Source organism: Wyeomyia smithii, chromosome 2 (assembly GCF_029784165.1).
Source record: "Wyeomyia smithii strain HCP4-BCI-WySm-NY-G18 chromosome 2, ASM2978416v1, whole genome shotgun sequence".
Taxonomy (NCBI): domain Eukaryota; kingdom Metazoa; phylum Arthropoda; class Insecta; order Diptera; family Culicidae; genus Wyeomyia; species Wyeomyia smithii.
In genome coordinates, this window is record NC_073695.1 from 213,206,124 (window position 1) to 213,225,559 (window position 19,436).

Consider the following 19,436-nt stretch of genomic DNA (forward strand, 5'->3'; position numbering starts at 1 on the left):
GTCATGACCGTCCGTTCTCGGAAACGTTTGAGTCCAAATCTGTAGTATTTAAAACCTTGAAACTGAATTATCAAAAATCCTAACTTTAATATAACCTGAACCTATCGGAGTTGCAACTGCCATATTCCCGTACGCATATTCTATCATTTTATCATGTTTTTTCTTCACATTTTACACTAAGAGCACCAGACAACGAAAATATCGTGCAACGATGGAACCAAATTTTGTTCCGTTAAGACATTGATGCGTCTCAACAACACAATAACGCACAGAATGTAAATTTTCAACATTTTTCAGTAACGAAGATATCCACAAAAATAAATTTGGCATTTCCGATTGTATTGCACAGCTTAGCTTTGGTGGATATGTCATTTTATGACGTTATTTGGTAGCTTTGAATCACAATCAGGCATACCAAAAGTACTGCCTTTTTTTACTGTCTTCTCAGAATACTTTTTCTGTTGCTGTGTGTTTGCGTTTGTGTAGCTACCAGCGCTAGCAGTCGGGTAAACACATGATATTACATTGGCAACAGAGCGTCATTAAACGAAACAACTAATGTACTTCGTGTGTCGATTTGGCATTATTTGCAGGATGTCTTCGGGATAGCGAATGTTGCAGAAAGAGGAAACTGTTTTTTATATAAATGTTCATGTCAACACTACACAAACAGTGGTTCTGGTAACAGCCCAAATCCACCGGAGACATTTATCTCTCTGTGTTTTTTACCTATGGTGAATGTCGTGTGACGGCTGTTATGAAAGACTCTAAAGCAGGTATTAGACGAAGCAAACATTTGCTATTTTTAGTACGGATTTTATTTGCACAAAATAAAATTCGTACCAAAAATAGCAAATATTTGCTTCGTCTAATACCTGCTTAAGAAGAATAAGCGTAAAGAGGGAATATAGAAAACTCGACAATAGAGCGGCCAGCTTTGCCAATCCTCCAGTTTTCCCTAGATATCATCAGTTTTTTTGGGCATTCCAGCGAAACAATTTTATCCAGTTTTCTATTCGTCATAATATTTATTAAATTCTCTCCCCTTACATGTATGGTCTTTGAGTATTTTGTGCATTAATGTCCCTCGGTTGTTAGGTTTGATTCGAACTTCACTCACATTTTCAAAGTTTCGAGTACGCCAGATTTTACTATAATTCAGCGGTTCTCAACCTAATTCTGTTCCCGTACCCCTTGTTGATATTTCCCAAATCAATTGGACCCCCTGGATTGGAATATTTTCGCAGAGTGGTAGAGAGCAGTGGTCATGTTGTGGTAGTCTAGTTCAGGTTTCCAATTGAACTATGGTTTGTTTGATTGTTACAGTCATGTTTTAAGAAACAACAAATGAAGTCTCATAAAGAAAAATGCTATGTCCGCCAATAACAAAGCTTTCGCGTACCCCTTAAAAAAGCGGTTGTAAACCGCTGCTATTATTTATTATTTAGGCAACATTTTTAACCGAAAATTAAAAAATTTCTGTAACAGATTCAAATTTAGGTATTTGGTTTTTTTATTTTAAATTTTTTTTACCACTACTGTTATAGAAGAACGCTCTCGAATGTCAAAAACTTTTTTCCCCTGAGCACAACTACCATCTCCCCTCCCCCTCCGTGGACAACTGCCCATACAAATTCTGAAAAAATTGTATAAACCGTGGACATTACCCCCGTCCCCCCTTTCTCCAAAGCTGTCCACGTGGTATGTGGATGGCCCCTTACTGAACGCGAGGCTATTCAAAAAAATGGAATGGAGATTCTGATGGGTACGGTTAAGATTGGTAGTTTCCTTAGAGTCAAAAAACCCCACGATTTTGTTCCGCAAGGAAGTAATTTAGTTCTTTTACTTTTTCACTTGTCTCGTTTCATACTTGACTGTGAAATATTTCATAAAGTTTTTTTTTTTTTAACAATCTAGTGTTTGATTGTTCGATTAGAATTTTCAAACAACTTCTTGAACGTCCTGGAATAAAACTAGGCACTAAAAGTTATTTTATAAAACCACTATTTCAGTATCATATCGATATCGAGCATAGTTTTAACACTTCCATTAAACTAGTAGTCGTGGATTGCTGTGTTACATATTTGCTTTGTTTCGTTGAAACTTTAAATCAACGTATATTGAATTGCCCCACACAAACGCGTAAGTTTTAACAATTCACATCATGACGACACGACAGGTCTGTCATGGTAGTTGATAATTTTTATTTCTAATTGGATTATCAAGCTTCGATGGTAAGTGATTCGTTTCGAATGGTTCATGACAAACACAAATCGAACCAAACTAGTTTCTGGTTGGGCAGCAACAATGAATCATCTGTCTCTGAAAACAAGCGTTCATTCGATTCTGCTGCAGCGCTCAGCTGCTGGCCAGCTAAATATTCCCATTCAAGGTTAAATTTTATACCTTGTTGACACGAAATCATCCACGCAACGCACCACGCGAATTTGGTTCCCTGTTGATTGATCGGATTAAAGCACGAAGAGTTAATTTGGCTCCTAATTGATGTGTCGACGACGATAACGCACACAATTTTTTTTTTTTTTTAAATAGGGGGGGGGGAATGTTTGTAATGATTTATTTATGTACTAATATCTATTCAGAATTAATATTGTGTGTTCTGCCACAAATGGTGACATTTCAACACACACATATATATATATATATATATATATATATATATATATATATATATATATATATATATATATATATATATATATATATATATATATATATATATATATATATATATATATATATATATATATATATGTATATATTTGTACGCTTTTTTATATTAAATGTTATTAGCTTTCGCAGTTAAGTTAATGTAATTGTAGGAAAATTGTTAAACCCACTTGTCAAGAAAATAAGAAGGAATAAAATAAAACTTAAAATAAACTTAAAACTATCTTACTGACTATAAAGTGAGCTAATCGTTGCAATTGAGGATTGCAACGATTTTTGTCGGAATTTGTTGATAATTTGGCTTGACATATTTTCTAATGTTTCTACATTAGTGAGCCTATGTAGCTCATTCGTGCTAAACCAGGGAGGACGCTTCAAAATCATTTTCAAAAGATTATTCTGAATCCTTTGAAGTGTCTTCTTCCTGGTTGTACAACAACTTGTCCAGATGGGAACTGCATATAACATTGCTGGCCTAAAAATTTGTTTGTAAATTAACAGTTTATTCTTGAGACAAAGTCTAGAATTCCTGTTGATAAGAGGATATAAACATTTGATATACTTATTGCACTTTGACTGGATATTTTCAATGTGCTCCTTGAAAGTAAGATTAAGTATTTAACTTGCTCAGACCAATTTAAGACCACACCGTTCATCTTAATAACGTGGTTATGGGTGGGTTTGAGAAATGAAACTCTTGGCTTATGAGGAAAAATAATTAACTGTGTTTTAGAAGCATTAGGGGAAATCTTCCATTTCTGCAAGTATGAAGAAAATATATCTAAACTTTTTTGTAGCCGACTGCATATGACACGAAGGCTTTTTCCTTTTGCGGAAATGCTTGTATCGTCACAAAATAGAGATTTCTCACAACCTGGTGGTAAATCAGGAAGATCAGAAGTAAAAATGTTATATAAGATTGGGCCCAAGATACTCCCCTGAGGCACACCAGCTCTAACAGGCAATCTATTAGATTCACCATTTAGATAGTTAACCTGAAGAGTGCGGTCAGTTAAATAACTTTGTATCATTTTTGTAAGGTAAAGCGGAAAACTGAAATTTGACATTTTAGCTATTAAACCTTTATGCCAAACACTGTCGAATGCCTTTTCTATATCTAGAAGCGCAGCTCCAGTCGAATAGCCTTAAGATTTATTAGTTCGAATCATATTTGTTACTCTAAGTAACTGATGAGTAGTTGAATGCCCATGGCGAAAACCAAACTGCTCATTTGCAAGAATTGAGTTCTCATTAATATGTGTTATCATGTGTTCGGGTTTTAAAATTGGAGTGGCTTTGGCATTTTTCCATTTCGTAGGAAAATGTGCTAGCGCAAAGCATCTGTTAAAAATTTTTACCAAGAAATTTAAAGAGTTTTCGGGAAGTCTTTTGATAAGGATATAGAAAATCCCATCATCTCCTGGTGCTTTCATGTTTTTGAATTTTTTGAGAATAGTTCGCACCTCATTCAAGTTTGTTTCCAATACCTCTTCAGAAAGAAAATCTTGGGTGGTGATCTGATCATACTTTTGGTTTACTTCATTTTCAATAGGACTTACTACGTTCAAATTGGAGTTGTGCAATCACCATCTTTAAGGACTGGAATGGGCTTCGAAGGTTTCTTAAGAACCTTCGAAAGCTTCCAGAAAGGTTTTTAAAAAAGGTTTTAGTTGTTCAACTTCTCTCATGAAATTCTCATTTCGCAAGAGAGTGAATCTATGTTTAATTTCCTTTTGTAATTCTTGAAAAATAATTTTCAAAGCAGGATCACGAGATCTTTGGTATTGACGTCTCCGTATGTTCTTCATACGTATAAGAAGTTGAAGTTCACTGTCAATAATTGGTGCATTAAATTTCACTCGAGCTTTAGGAACTGACAAATTCCGGGCATTGAGTATTAAGCTGCTAAAATTATCTATTGCTCTGTCAATGTCAGCACTATTTTGTAAAATAATATCATCATTCAAATTTTCTTCGATCGATATCTATCCCAATTAGTCTTGTGATAATTTAACACAGATCTAGTGGGATTTAAAATAGTTTCATGGGAAATAGAAAATGTTATGGGAAGATGATCAGAATCAAAGTCAGCATGAGTTAATAAATCACTGCATGAATGACTTTGATTAGTTAGTACCAAATCAATTGTAGATAGATTTTTGATAGAAGAATAACATGTAGGACCATTTGGAAATAAAACTGAATAAAATCCAGCCGAGCAATCATTAAACAATATTTTTCCATTGGAATTGTTTTGAGCATTATTCCAAGATCGATGTTTCGCATTAAAATCACCGATGATTAAAAATTTAGATTTATTTCTTGTGAGTTTTTGCAAATCTCTCTGAAATAATTTTTTCGCTCACCAGTGCATTGAAAAGGCAAATACACTGCGGCTATAAATAAAATGCCAATACTTGTTTCAATTTCAATTCCCAAACTCTCGATAACTTTGGTTTCAAGATGGGGTAAAACACGATGTTTTATTCGACGGTGGATAACTATTGCAACTCCACCACCGGCAACATCAATTTTATCAAACCTATGAACCATGAAATTTGGGCTCTTTTTTAGTTTAATATTTGACTTTAAAAGCGTTTCAGTCACAACTTTTTTTTTTTAAGAAGGGAATTTGTTAGTAGCTTAAGTATTTATGATAAATATTAGTAAATAATGAGTATGTGTGTCCAATCACAAATGGTGACTTCTCAACACTGTTAGAAATTTGTAATTTTAATTGTTAGGATTTGTTTGCTTTCGCAATTAGGACTTATCATTCGTAGGGATTTAAACCTACTTGTCAGAAAAGGGGAAGTAAACTTACAACTAACTTAATTGCTAACTTATTGGCTATAAAGAGAGCTTTTCGTAGCAATTGAGGATTGCAACGATTTTTGTCGAAAATTGTTAATAATTTTATTTGACATAGTTTCTAATGGTTCAACACCAGTAAGTCTATGTAATTCGAGTGTACCAAACCAAGGAGGACGCTTCAAAATCATTTCTAGAATTTTATTCTGAATCCGTTGGAGCGTTTTCTTCCTTGTTGAACAGCAACTTGACCAGATCGGTACAGCATAAAGCATTGCTGGTCTGAAAATTTGTTTGTAAATCAAAAGTTTGTTCTTTAAACAAAGTTTAGAATTCCTGTTAATGAGAGGATATAAACATCTCGTATATTTGATGCACTTGGCTTGTATACTCTCAATGTGCTCTTTGAAAATACGTTTTTTATCATAAATTAGTCCCAAGTGCTTAACCTTGTCAGACCAACGTAAAATAACCCCATTCATCTTGACAATGTGATTATTGTTTGGCTTGAGGAAAGAAGCCCTAGGCTTATGCGGAAAAATTATCATTTGAGTTTTAGAAGCATTGGGAGAGATTTTCCACTTTTGCAAGTAGGAAGAAAAAATATCTAAACTTTTCTGCAATCGACTGCATATGACACGAAGATCAGTCACAACTGCAATATGCACATCGTGGACTGTTAAAAAATTGAAAAATTCATCCTCTTTCGCTTTTAAAGAGCGAGCATTCCAATTTAGAAAATTTACAGCATTATCTAAAATCATTGCTGAATTTCAATTTCATAACAATATTAGTTGTAAATTTTATACCCTCTTGAACAGCCTCGTACATCGAGTTACAGTTCAACAAAACGGACATTAGCTGCAGCATGGATTGTTGTAGGTATTCAATCTTTTCAGGAGTTGGACTACCTAAATCAATACTGGCTGACTTTTCAGCACCAAACACGAATGGTTTGTTGCTGTTTGAATTTGAAATATTACCTGTAAGGACACTGGCATATGAACAGCCTGGTGTTGCCTGAACAGGATTTTTTGTCTGAAATTTGTTAGCTGAATTCAAATTATTACCTACAGGCACACCTGCCAATGAAAGTGCTGGTGATGCCTGAACAGTATTGAAAGTCTTTTGTATACCCACATTGACAACAGGTTACTTAGAATTCCTACGTTGTCTGGAAGCAATAATTTTTGACCTCACAGGACAATTAAAGAAATTAGATTTGTGGTTTCCCCCACAATTTACACATTTGAAACTATTAGTGGTCTCTTTCACGGGGCAGATATCTTTCGTGTGACCAGTGTCACCACAAATCATATATTTTGCTGCCATATGGCAGTTTCGAGTTCCATGACCATAGGCTTGACAATTCCGACATTGAGTAAGATTACGGATTTCTCCATGTCTCTTGAAATTTTCCCACTTTATTCGCACGTTTAATAGAACACGTGCTTTTTCCAAACATCTCAAATTATTTACTTTGGTACGATCAAGATGTACTAAGTAATTTTCCTGGTGTATTCCAGTTTGATTAATTTTGGCATTTGCCTTTCGTTTCATCAAAATTACTTGGTTGGGGGCAAAACCAAGTGATTCTGACAAACAATCTCTAATTTCCTCAATAGTTTGGTCATTTGAAAGACCTTTCAAAACAGCCCTAAACGGTCTCTCGTTTTTGGCATCAAAAGAATAAAATTTATACATCTTTTCAGTCAAATACTGTAAAAGATGTTTATGGCCATCAAGAGATTCGGCCAAAATACGAATTTCGCCTTGGCGGCCAATTTGAAAATTAACTTTCACATCCGACAGAAATGATGAAAGTTCTGATCGAAATGCTTTTAAATTTGCTACTAATACCACAATAGGTGGAACTTTAACTTTCTTCATAACGGCTTTATGCTCAGTATGAGAAGTTTGGATTTCTTGATCCCCAACGGAAGAAAGAATATCATACCTGTTAGTCGAAATTTCAGTGTCACTTGGAGGAGATGCTTCACGTTTCCTTGAAGCCGCATCAAAGCGAGCTTTTTTATTTTTTCCAGGCATAACTGGAAAACTTCACTACACTTTCACTTCACTATAGAATTTAAGTAGAAATATCTCAAACCAAATTTACTCACTAAACACTCGTTAACGTTAAAAAAAAAAACAAATTTATTACTTTGCGTTTCAACAGGTAGTTTTTAAAAAGATTGTCCGTTGAAAGCGAAAAGCAAAATTTCAATATCTCTCGGTAGTCTAAGACTTAGCCTCGAGCTATTGGTAAAATGCGACCGTATTGTAGGACAGTTCAAGTCGATCTCAACGCACACAGATTGATTATGGCTAATTAACGGTCATTTTCCATCGTCCAACGTATCGGTGACGTTCTAAAGTGAGCATGGCCTCACCGTTATTGTGCACTGAAAAACCCCGTCTCCTGTATTTACTTTGCACGATGCATACGCATTAAAAGCAAAAATGACATCATCACTATCACTGTTTCGTTGGTCTGTTACTCTCAATCGTTGTTTAATTTTATTATTCCACTTCTGAGCTCACGCGGGGCCTAATAAGTTATTACGGACTGCTTGTGTGTGGGCATCTCTGTACATATGATATGTATAATCGCACAGACATCGCGCCTGTAAGTGAAACACTTTCAAGGCGTCGTCGCTTCGCCTTTTGAGTGCACTTGCAGCTCACGCTCTTTGAGGTTTTATCAAAACCATTACTTAACACCGGTTTTTTTTTCGGAGGCTTCTGATCCGCCGAAATGGGTGGGGAGTTCAGCCAGTTAGTGTCCAAAATGAGATCACTATCTACAACGAGGAGTCATCAATAGGAGAGCCGCCGCCGCCGCCGCTGAAGTACCACTGGTCGGTAGGTAGGTCGGCATCGGAGTGTGTGGCATGAAAGTGAGTGCGAAAAGCACCCTCCATGAAGGAAGACAAGCACCGTTCAATGAAAGTGAGGCAAAGCGAGTTTGTTGCAGAAATCATTGCGTGATAGCTGGCTTTGCAGCGATAATTGACTATATCCGAGTGGCGAAAACAGCTGGCAAAACTTCACCAGATTATTACAGAACGCTTCCAACATGGAGTAAAAACATTGAAAATTACTAGGTTTCAATATCCAATCACATTGGAATAGCATCATAACAAATATTAAAATTTAAACTTGGAAAGGAGATACAGTCATTAATGCCGAGTTGCGCGAATGATGAAATGACAACTCAAAAATAACACTTGTGTCTAGTCATCAGCTTCGCCTGAAGCTCCTTCGATCCGACAGCTTAAGTAATCATTAAAGAAGCGAGTGAAGTCCGCGCGTATAAGGAGCAATTCGTGCTCACCTGCTGCAACCTGCACAAGCTCAGGCCGTTGCATTGGCAATCCTGAAACGGGTCGTTGCAAGGTCATTCATTATTTACCACACTGTTTTCGTTTTTCGTTCGTTCCGTTGCCAATATGAGGGGCTTTCTTGATCATTCAGTACAGAGGGTGAGAACACACAGTCACTCCGTATGCTGCCCTCTATCTGGGTATCTTATTTTTATTACGTTATTTCTCCTCGCAAACGGTTGGAATTCACTTCGACGACGGTTGGTTTTTTATGTCTTACCTGCATGAAAACCAGTTTTGCAGGTTTCGCGCGGTATTCATTTGTGTGCTATTACGGCTCACACTCGCGCACTCTCGCCCTCCGGTTACCCCAAAATTAACCATCAACAACGCCGCTGCTAGGTGGCTTATGACCATCCTCATTCGCGACGAAACTAAACTGGGAAACGGAATAAAAAAATATAAAAGAGAACAAAAACATTCTAAGACGTGCTTCGATTCCCGAGGAAGTTGCTGAGAATTCCTCCGTCCGATGTCGTCTCTCACCCGCGCTCAGCCAGGCTAAACGGTTACCGGTTTCATTCATGGCACGGAAAAGCTACTTTCAATGTCGTTTACTCTTGCTGAACGAGTGAGACGGATCGCTTGTTTCTTCGGTGTTCTGGAGGTGAACGAAAAAATGACGTGGGAATTTGGGTGTCTTGTATAGACACTCGTTGTGCCACAATAACCTTACGAAAATAAAAAAAGTCGTCTTCTGATAATTTTAAAAGAGATTTCTAATACGTGAATGGTATATAAAATTATTGAAATTATATTTTTGAAAATTTTGGGAATGTTATTCAACGTTCTTTTCCACTTTGCTCTATCAATCAATCAAAGAAATCAATTTACATTTATATAATTTAATGACGTATTCCCTCGAAATTGCTTTCGCAAAACCGAAAGATACATGAATTTCCGCAACAAGCGTCATCGTACTGCAACTGGAATTTATTTTCGTCAGAATAACATTTGCCACTTACCTTTCCGTTACGCCACATTCCTTCGTCCACCATAACCGCCTTCGCCTTCGTTTGTTTCGCGTGTTACTTATGCAGCAAAGTGCAAAACTTCCGCCATTTATGAAACAAGCAACGGCGTATACAGAGTGCGCGCATCAACGCTGCAGCAACAACGAACACCGCATAAACTCTTCTTCCGATTCACCGGCATACCGCCGAGGAATAACATGAACCAAAGACTAACAGAACTGGTATAGCTCGAAAACCATTTGAAACATTTTCGTGACCGACTTCTGTATGACTTCCCTGTTTAAAATATCTATATGGAACGTTTGACCTTTGCCGCTGGTTTATCTGATTTTTACACTCTGCCTCTTCGCCGATTGCACTGACATTCTGACGTATAAAAAAACAGCGCACGTGGAAAGATTGCTGCTTGTACAGTGGTAGAATCAGGTGAACATATTCAGTCTTAGCGTGAGTGTAACTCCTGTACAAATTGTTATTTTTCGTAGAGAATAATCGCAAACCCACCCATATGCTATCAGTGAACTCAAGTGTCCTTCCGTTCGGTTCCGATTCCCACCCCTTTCCGGGGGGTAAAATATGTACGAAGTGGCAACCCTCGCGGGCAACAAACTAGACGCAGCGTACGCTATCAAAAGCTTATCGAGCATAATGGGTCAGATTTCGAGCAGCACAACGGCGACCAGCAGCGGGCACCACCAGGGAGGAACGGTCGTTAGCCGGCATGGGAAGAAAATCTACCATCGGCATTCGTCGGTCCAGCCGGCGCTGGCCAACATCAAGCTGTTGAAGAAGGAAAGCTCCTTCAACGCCAAGGATTACCACATCAAAGATCCACTCTACAAAGCAAGGACCGAAAGCAGAAACATCGATCAACTGTTACAAGTAGCGAACGGACAAGGTCCCTTAGCACCACCAGGAAGTACAACGACCACCTTGAGCAACGACCTGAATCTCAGCCGGGATGGAACGATTAAGGACTCCGGTACCGTGTTCAGTTCAACGAGCAGCAAAGAGTTCTTCAAATCGGGCGAAGCCTACCACAAGACTGATGTATGTTACTACAAAACACTGGACAATGGTTACCACAAGTTACCTTCCGATTCGTACCACAAAATGACCGAAGGGTGCTACGTCAAGCTGCCGGACGGTAGCTTCCGAAAACTAGACGATAAGATGAACTCCCTCGATGCCAACGCCGTTCTTGGCGGCGACAAAGCGGACCACAATGCGGCCACTGCCGTCGGTCGCAATGACGACTCGGCCGTTCAGTATCGGATCAAGAATCCGATGATGAAGTTTCTCAAACGTTCCAAATCCCACACACCCGCCACAATCGCACAGCTACAAAAGGACAAAGAGAAAAATCGCCTCAGTACAATCCAAACACCGGTCGCCCTGGACGCTGGCCGTCCGCCGGTTTCCCACCAGCAACAGCAGCAGGTACTGCCGTCACATCCATCACAACCGCAAAACCAAAATCATTCGCATTCAAGTCAGCAGCAGCAGCAGGGGGATCAACCGTCAGCCAAATCGCAACATTCCAATGCTCAATCCCAGCAGCAACAGCAGCATGCTGGCCATCATCATCCCCCGCATGTGCAGCCTAACCAGAATCGCCGCGTTATGGTGACCATGATCGACGGTGGACTGCCGGTTGTGGCCAAGAGCAAACCGATTCACGATAAGCCAAAAAGTGCCAAAGCTCGGGTTCAGGATGCCGGACGAGATAAGGTAATTGATCTTTGATTGTTTTTGTTTAGATTGTTCCAGGGTAAAAACGCACCAAGTGTATCCAGCACAAATGTTAAATTTTTGAATTACTATAATGTTTTAAACAATTTCAAAAAAAAATCGTGTTTATCGACAATTTTTATTTGTATACACATACAAACACTATACAGTAGATGAGAAGAAAACGGATGAAGGAGATCACAAGATCACAAACCCTATACTATCGACTGAACAACAACGGTGGCTCTTGTGCCACCTTGTGCCACTTGTGTTGGGTTTGAGAGCAATCGTTTACGTTACTATCTGATAAATCTTCATTCCGTAGACAAAAGGTTTTCACAAAATTTTGAAAAATTATTGCATCTGTTCCAAAATTGACCGTAACCATGCGCCTCCATCAAGTGTTATATAGCAGGCGACGCATGGTTATTCTTGATTTCTTGTGGATATTATAAAATTCTCGCTTCAGCAAACTTCTTTTTTCGTGAAGACTACTAGCTTGAGGGTTATAATTTGTAAAACCTTTCTTATGCAGAATTGTATGTAAAGTTAATTCATTCCTAAAACGATTAATAGCTAGCACCCCCTACATGGGTTACATAAATTGTGTACGACGCCAAAAAACGGAGAGATTACTGCCTGCCAGATAGTAGCAAATGTTCGTCCTTCTCATTCACCACAAAGATCCCTTTGATACAAAAGATCTGAACGACGCAGGAATGTATTTTGGCTTTTCCGGCACACGTAGGCCAAATTTCTGCCATTCTGTGTCGTAATCCTGCTGTCATTCCGAAAGGAAATGCGAGGCATGTTCTGCGAATTCATGAAAGGCTCGCTCTGGTGCTGACTTCTCCAGGGTAAAATTCAGCTTCTATCTTTCTCTCACACACACACAAACCAGCGGTGCCCCTCAGGCTTTGGATAAACTTTAACCTTCCTGTACCGGTCATTGTTCGGTGACGTGTACGTTTGTTCGAATTGATTCATACACATGTCCCTTAATTGTGCTCGATAACAAAAGGAATAGAAACGCCGTACGCTTGTACGACGAACAGCTGGAGCACGTTTCTGTTCGTGCCCGATTAGTCCGAGTTAACATAAATGTTGCTAGAATTGTAGCTCTAATAAATATGCTATTAATGCGATCTGCGAACTTAAGGGGTTATATACCTTCTTGGTCGAGAAAAATGAGGGAAGTTTGAATTTATTTTTAAGTGCATAGCACCATTTTCACCGCATCAAAGTGGTATTTTTCTGAAAGTACAGTTTATCAACAACAACAAAATACGTTTGATTTTGAGATATACCAATTATTACTGGAGTAATGGCCGTTTCCCCAAAACGCTATTTTTTTGCAGAGGCTTGCGGTGATCCTGATAGAGACTGCGCGCTGCAAATCGCTCTAACTTTCTTCCTATTGCTCAGATCTTTATGAAAATTTGTAAAAATGTTCTCAAGATGTTGTATTTGAAGATAATGCAATAAAAAATTTTAGGTTTCATGAAAACTAAAAAGGTATATAACCCCTTAAAGTTTCACATCTTTTGTATTTTCAACTAATTACAATTTATCACACATTTTTGAAAGCAATGCATTACAAATTCTATATAAAACTTCGCGAAACTATGATTTTGATAAAAAAAATTGAAATGTAAACCTTGCAAAAATATTTTTTCCATTCGAGGTGAACCTTTAAAAAGCTTGTTATAATGTTGTGATTTTGCTATATTCGGGTTATGCCGGATCAAATTTCCTGTACCGCAACTGCGTTAACCCATTAACATTTGAAATATATCCTTTCTGCGGAGAATCGCATTATTTGCGTGGGACAAAAGGGCCTGATTGTTTGCAAAAAAACTTCTTTTTGTACGTCAAACTTTTGTAAGTTTTGACATTTTATTACAAGTAATATAAAACTTTGCCGACCAATCTTAGTCTTTAACATCTCCACCAACAATACCAACGCCGAGAAACTTGACGATTTATACATTGTTTTGATGTATTGTTTATAATAACAAACAAAAACTATTTTGAAGCATCACTTTTAAACCTCTCAATCCGAAAAAAAAGCTAAACAAAAAACTTTACCATTTGGTTTTTGAGTAACTTGGAATTTTTTTTTCAAATCTTGCACTGTTACATGTACAAACATTTGAGACGATACTAGTACATTTTACATACATTTTGCTACTTTGATGATATTTGTCAATCAAAACACGAAAATAGCATGATAATATGTTCATACAAAAGATGCTTCATTACTGGAACAGTTTCGCTATATTCGCACATTATTGATGTAGTTTCGTACCATCCAACTTTCGCGAGTAGACTCAAAAAGAGGTACCAATTGAAAAACAAAACACTGGAAATATACAAAATAATGCAACAATATCGCACGCTTAGCCTTGGGGCTAATAGCGGTCTCGATCAACTAGATTAGTTGAGAGAATTCGTTATCGATATTATATTTTTGGCACATTTTGCATGTGTAGGATTAGTACAACGGTACACTGCGCCCCAGTGCTGAGTCGAGAAAATTTCCAGCTCGAAATGATCCTCGACTCGATCGGGAATCGAACCCGATATCACAACCGTGTGGGAGAGCTAGCCGATCGACATCGCTAACCACAAAGCCACGGGGACCACATATTCAAAATAATGCACGCATGATGAAATTTGAAGTCTTTTGAAAACAAATGAAAAGAATAGAAGTATACCAGTATGTGGATATTTTCTAAATAAATAATATATATTCACGAATTACAATAGAAATAGTCTAAAAAGATATCAAACAAATAATATAGAAAATATAACAGAAAATTAAAACAATTACAAAATTCTAATAAAAGAGATTTAAATACAAATGTAATAAACAAAGTAATAGGATGTGAAAGAAAATTAAAAAAAAGAGTTATTATCTCTTTGAATGACGCATTTTGCGCCAACTCGATTGAGGATCTGGCCGCCCTCTTTCGGAATTTAATAAACTTTATGGGTGTGTAGGCCAAGCAACTTTAAATACTTTTTTATTTAGCTGGATTAACATTTGAGGAGGTCTGAAGTTTTATACCTCTTTCTCATATATCTAAATAATGATGTTATCAATGGATGACTTCTAAGTAACTTTCGTTCAAAAATAGTAAACAAAATTGAATTTGAGGATGCGCTAGAATTTTTTTTTTAAACAACAAATCAATTCAATGTTTTTAAACAAGAACATTCTCATGTCCAGCATTACTCAAGTTTTTTACTACATCCGTGAGACCAATTTTCCATCTAATTCGTCTCTCGTTGCAGTGCTCTGCTCTCCATACGTGCGGTACACGGGCCAACAGCCACTGACGACAGTGCACACATGCAATGCCAAACGGGCTGTTATTTTTTATCTCTGTTGGTTGTTCCAAGCTGTCGCTAATGACAGCCTTCACAGCGCGACATCCTTTCGCACAAATCCAACAGACTGCCAGGGAATCATAATTCAATAGAGTGAGGCCGATGCTATAATGAAAGCGAGGCGGCGCGAAAACACTTTTTTTTCCACGTGGAAAATAATATGAACAATGGAAAGTTTTATGAAACGGTCTGCTCTGTTTAGATTATTGCATCGGCCTAAAAAAAGGAGAAACGAAGGAGTCCAATATCATCGATGACAGCTGCAGCCTATCGGCAAGCTGTCAACAGCACAGACCAAACCAACAGGACATCCTCAAAATGAACAAACTAGGCTGTTATGTCCGAACGCAGATAATATATGCACAATCTTGTACAATACAAGACAGCATCGTTGCCTGTATATGAGCTCTCACGAATAACTTTGCATGAGGCTGTAATAGTGACAAGAGAGCCGAGCCTTCAGTTCATTGTTCGCGCCTCAGTACTTTTTCTCAGCCTGTTATGAAAACCCATGCCTCTCATGGGCATACGATAATGACAAGAGTTGAACAAAAGTTGTTCAGGGATAACTTTTAGGGAATTGTCTGAGCTGTAATTTTTTAAAATTGCAAATTGAATCTGAGTTCCTACACTGAAAAACATATCATTTTAAAATCAATACGAAATGGAAAAAGCTTTCAAATTGAATTTTTAGACAGAAAATTTATTTGCCTAAAACTCTTGAGAACAAATCTGAACAAAGAAAAAAAAATTTTAACATAAACTTGTTTATGTTAATAAAACATTTCCAACTGTTAAACATGAAAAAAAAATGTTAGAAACAACTTTTGTTTTAGTCAAGAGCGTTTTCGTTCCGAAGACTTTTGGACAACTAAATTGTCTATTTTTTATTTAACCTATTTAGATAAAAAAAATTGATATGACTGATTGTTTCAACTCTCGTGAACCCTAAATTGAAAGATGAATATTTCCGTAGAACGTTCCGACTTTATAAAAATGTTTTCAGGTTGCCCAAATGTAATTTATGAAAAAATGCCCTGTCATGCTAAACAACCTCTTTTTTTTTCAATTCTGTTCGATTCCCACGTTTTCCGTATAACCAAGTTTTTTTTACGCGGATTTTTAAATTAACGCGGTTTTTTTACGCGATATGGCGCTAGTTAAAATTTTTTTTTTCGGGATTTTCGAATTAACGCAGGTTGGAAACCAAAAACGTCTAAGTGTTTATTAAGGAAAAGACTTAGTCAAAAAAAACCCTCCGCCCTTCGTAAGATCTAAAATGATCGTCAATGAGGGCAACTTTAAATACAGGTCGTAGAGCGTCGCGGGTTTTTTCTAAAACCATTCTTGGTGGTTTACTTTACGCGGATTTTTGCATTCACATGGTTTTTCACGCAGATTTTTGAATTATCGCAGTTTTTTACGCGGATTTTTGAATTAACGCGATTTTTTTTACGCGGATTTTCGAATTAACGTTGTTTTTTTACGGAGTACGTACCCCCGCGTAGAACAAACTGACTATATTTTTTATTCTTGTAGGGTTATTTTCGTATATTTTGCCTGGTTTAGTTCAGCATCGCATTTAGTTATCTGACTCACAAAGCCCAATATATATCGCAAATAAGTGAATTTTGTCTATAATTTTCAGATCAAACCTTCCAAAAAACAAATAAAAAATTTTTGTCAAAAACAAAAAATTTTTTCTACCAGACGGGATTTAGGGCGAAAAAAATCCTTGAAACCTTTTCGGGGAGCTGAGATATTGGCATCTTTATGTGTGATGGACACATTTTTACAAATATGTCAAACTACTTTTTTTTTATTTTGGAAGATGAGAAATAACAGTATTCAGAAAACAAACCCATTTCTGGATGACTGATAACTTAATAGAAGGTTTAACAAATTCGGATAAATCTAGGCAAAAAGTAAGAACAAAAATTGTGATTTTTAGTACCTCCTCATACAAAACTTCATGTTGCTCGTAAATCTCTTACGAAACATGATGTCTTCGGCAAAGTTTCTTGTTTTATGATAACCTACAATTTCGTCGAACTCACCTTGCGTCTATCGCAATCTGATTTAAAAAAAATTCTATCTCACTCACTGGTGAAATGATCACCCATCTTTCTACATTAAAAGATGCATTTCTGAATATGCTGAAACTTCTCCAAACATACGTTATGGCTATAATCAACATTTGAATCACTAATTAATCAATCGCACAAAAACTGCAAATAAAACCTGTGCAATGGAGATATTGAGCAAAAACAAAAATGTCACTTCTATAAAAGTGCAAAGTTTTCCATCTCATGTAAAAATGCAAATATTTCAGCCCCCCTATAAGATATCAAGGATTTTTTCATGTAAATTTTCGTCATTTATTCCGCGTCGCAGAAAAAAATTCAGTTCCTGACTGAATTTGTTTGTATGTGTTTTGGGGTGTTTTATCTAAAAATTATGGGAAAAATGCCTTTTTTCAATGGGTTCTGTGAATCAAATAACTAAATGTGATGCTGAACTAAACCATATTAAATTTTCAAAAATAACTACAAAAATTAAAAAATATTGAAAAATGTGGGAAACGAACAGAACTGCAAAAAGTGCTAAAGAGTTTTGTAGCTAGAAAAAGTCATTTTTTATAACTTTCTTTTGTGCAACCTGGAAACAATTTTTTTGAAAGACGAAATGTTCTAAAATATACTATGACTAACATTAACTTTAAATTTAGGGTTGAGCACCTTGATCAGTGTGTTGAACAGATGACATTTTTGCATGACACCGTATTGAGAAGTACTGTTGCCTCTCTTGCAGACTGCGACAGCAGCGTTCAACTGTACGCTTCTCTATTTGAGAGAATCGTGTGAATAGAAGCCAACACGGATGGTTGACGATTCTCTTTTGTTCCGATCTCCGGCCGCTTCGATATCTCGACTGTCGCATTGTGCGAATGACAATAATTAGCAATCATGCGACAGTTTAGTACAGTAATAAGATGGAAAATAAATAATTCTATATATGTACTGCCGAAAAATATCATCAATCGTGTAAACCAGAAGATTTGAATCCCAACTTCTAATTTTTTTCATTCGAAAATAGTTCGTTGTAGCGAAAGTCTCATCCAAATTTAGCATATTTGAGCAAAGCAAAAGCAGGACAATAGAGGCATGAACCTTACAAATTCAATTTACGTTCTCGGACCCAAATAAAAATCGATGCTAAGTAAATTAATTCCACTTCAATTCGTAATAAATGCAATAAATAGCACAGACAGCTACGGTCAATAACACACGAGCCAGAGTTTGTCTATACAATGACAACAATATAAAGAGAAGTGAGCGAGAGAATTGTTGTTCATATTGAATTCGTGACAAAAAGCAAGAGATAAGGCAGGCCGTAAGAAACTTCAGTAGCGGCTATTGTCGACTAGTGTTTCATTCCACAGTGGTAATTACAAAAATCTTGCTGCTGTCGTGTGAATACTGTAGCGTACCAGTACATTTCCCCACCCTGACCTTGACTTTTTCAACATCGATTTTTTGGGACAGCCTAATGCTGGTGCACCCAACAGTAAACTTGGTATATTACTAGTTTAGTAACATTCTCACGGCAAATCATTAAATTGTCTACTAATGGGTGTTGTTACAAACTTTTCATAAAACGCTTTACTTCCGAGACATCAAAATAGTCTAGGCTCATGTAAGCAAACGTTAGTTGACCTGTTAGGACGGGGAGACTCTATCAGTTTTTTTTTTGGTACTGATATAGAGAATATCACGGCAGACGGGTGATGTCTACTCATGGCGTCTGTGCTAGATGCTCGCATGTGATTGGTTTATTGTTCGCGGAAGTTGTACCCCAATATAGTGCGGTTAGACGTAGCCCTGCGTCGAAAAAAGAATAGTGGAAGTGAAAATTTGGCAAAAAAAACTTTCCCTTTGGCAATTAATTTACTAAATAATTCAAGCATAACTATAGTCATGTTTGTATAATTTTACGTTATCTCTAAATTATGAACATCTTTCGCGGTCGAATCCCAATTGCCTCAATTAATATGTTACGTTAGATACAAATAATTTCATTCCTAAAACCTAACTCAATTTTTTATCTGACCGAAATAGCAGAAAAGTCCGTCACGCTCTAAGACGTTGCGTGTCTTTCTCGAGTTCACATATTTATGCCATGCCGTTACAATGTTTGCCATTTATACCCGCCCCATTAAAGGTAGAAAAGGAAAACATTTATCACTTCATAATCCCTCTCTCTATTCAGACGAGTTTTAGCCAGCGGCAAATTTTATCGCTGCAGTAACGATTAAATAAAACGAATGACTGTTCAATGAGTGACCCATGCCTGCGTTGTTTCGTTCGGTCAAACAAACCCGCAGGCTAAATTTATTCGTTCAACTTTTCGCCAGGGTACACTTTCACTTGGGGTGGCTATCATCGTCCCA

General features: G+C 37.1%; 1 protein-coding gene across 31 annotated transcripts in view; it reads left to right on the forward strand.

Annotated features, from left to right (window-relative positions):
• The window catches only part of LOC129721038 (serine/threonine-protein kinase MARK2-like), a 221,366-nt gene that overhangs the window by 140,634 nt on the left and 61,296 nt on the right, over positions 1–19,436 (forward strand). For 28 of the 31 annotated variants that reach the window (XM_055673088.1, XM_055673089.1, XM_055673093.1 and 25 more), the window contains exon 2: positions 10,348–11,593. The exons of the other annotated variants lie outside the window; for them this stretch is intronic. In XM_055673088.1, coding sequence (XP_055529063.1) covers positions 10,439–11,593 — 1,155 coding nt within the window. In that variant the 5' untranslated portion in view covers positions 10,348–10,438. The remainder of the gene's footprint in view (positions 1–10,347; positions 11,594–19,436) is intronic. 31 annotated transcript variants of the gene reach the window in all.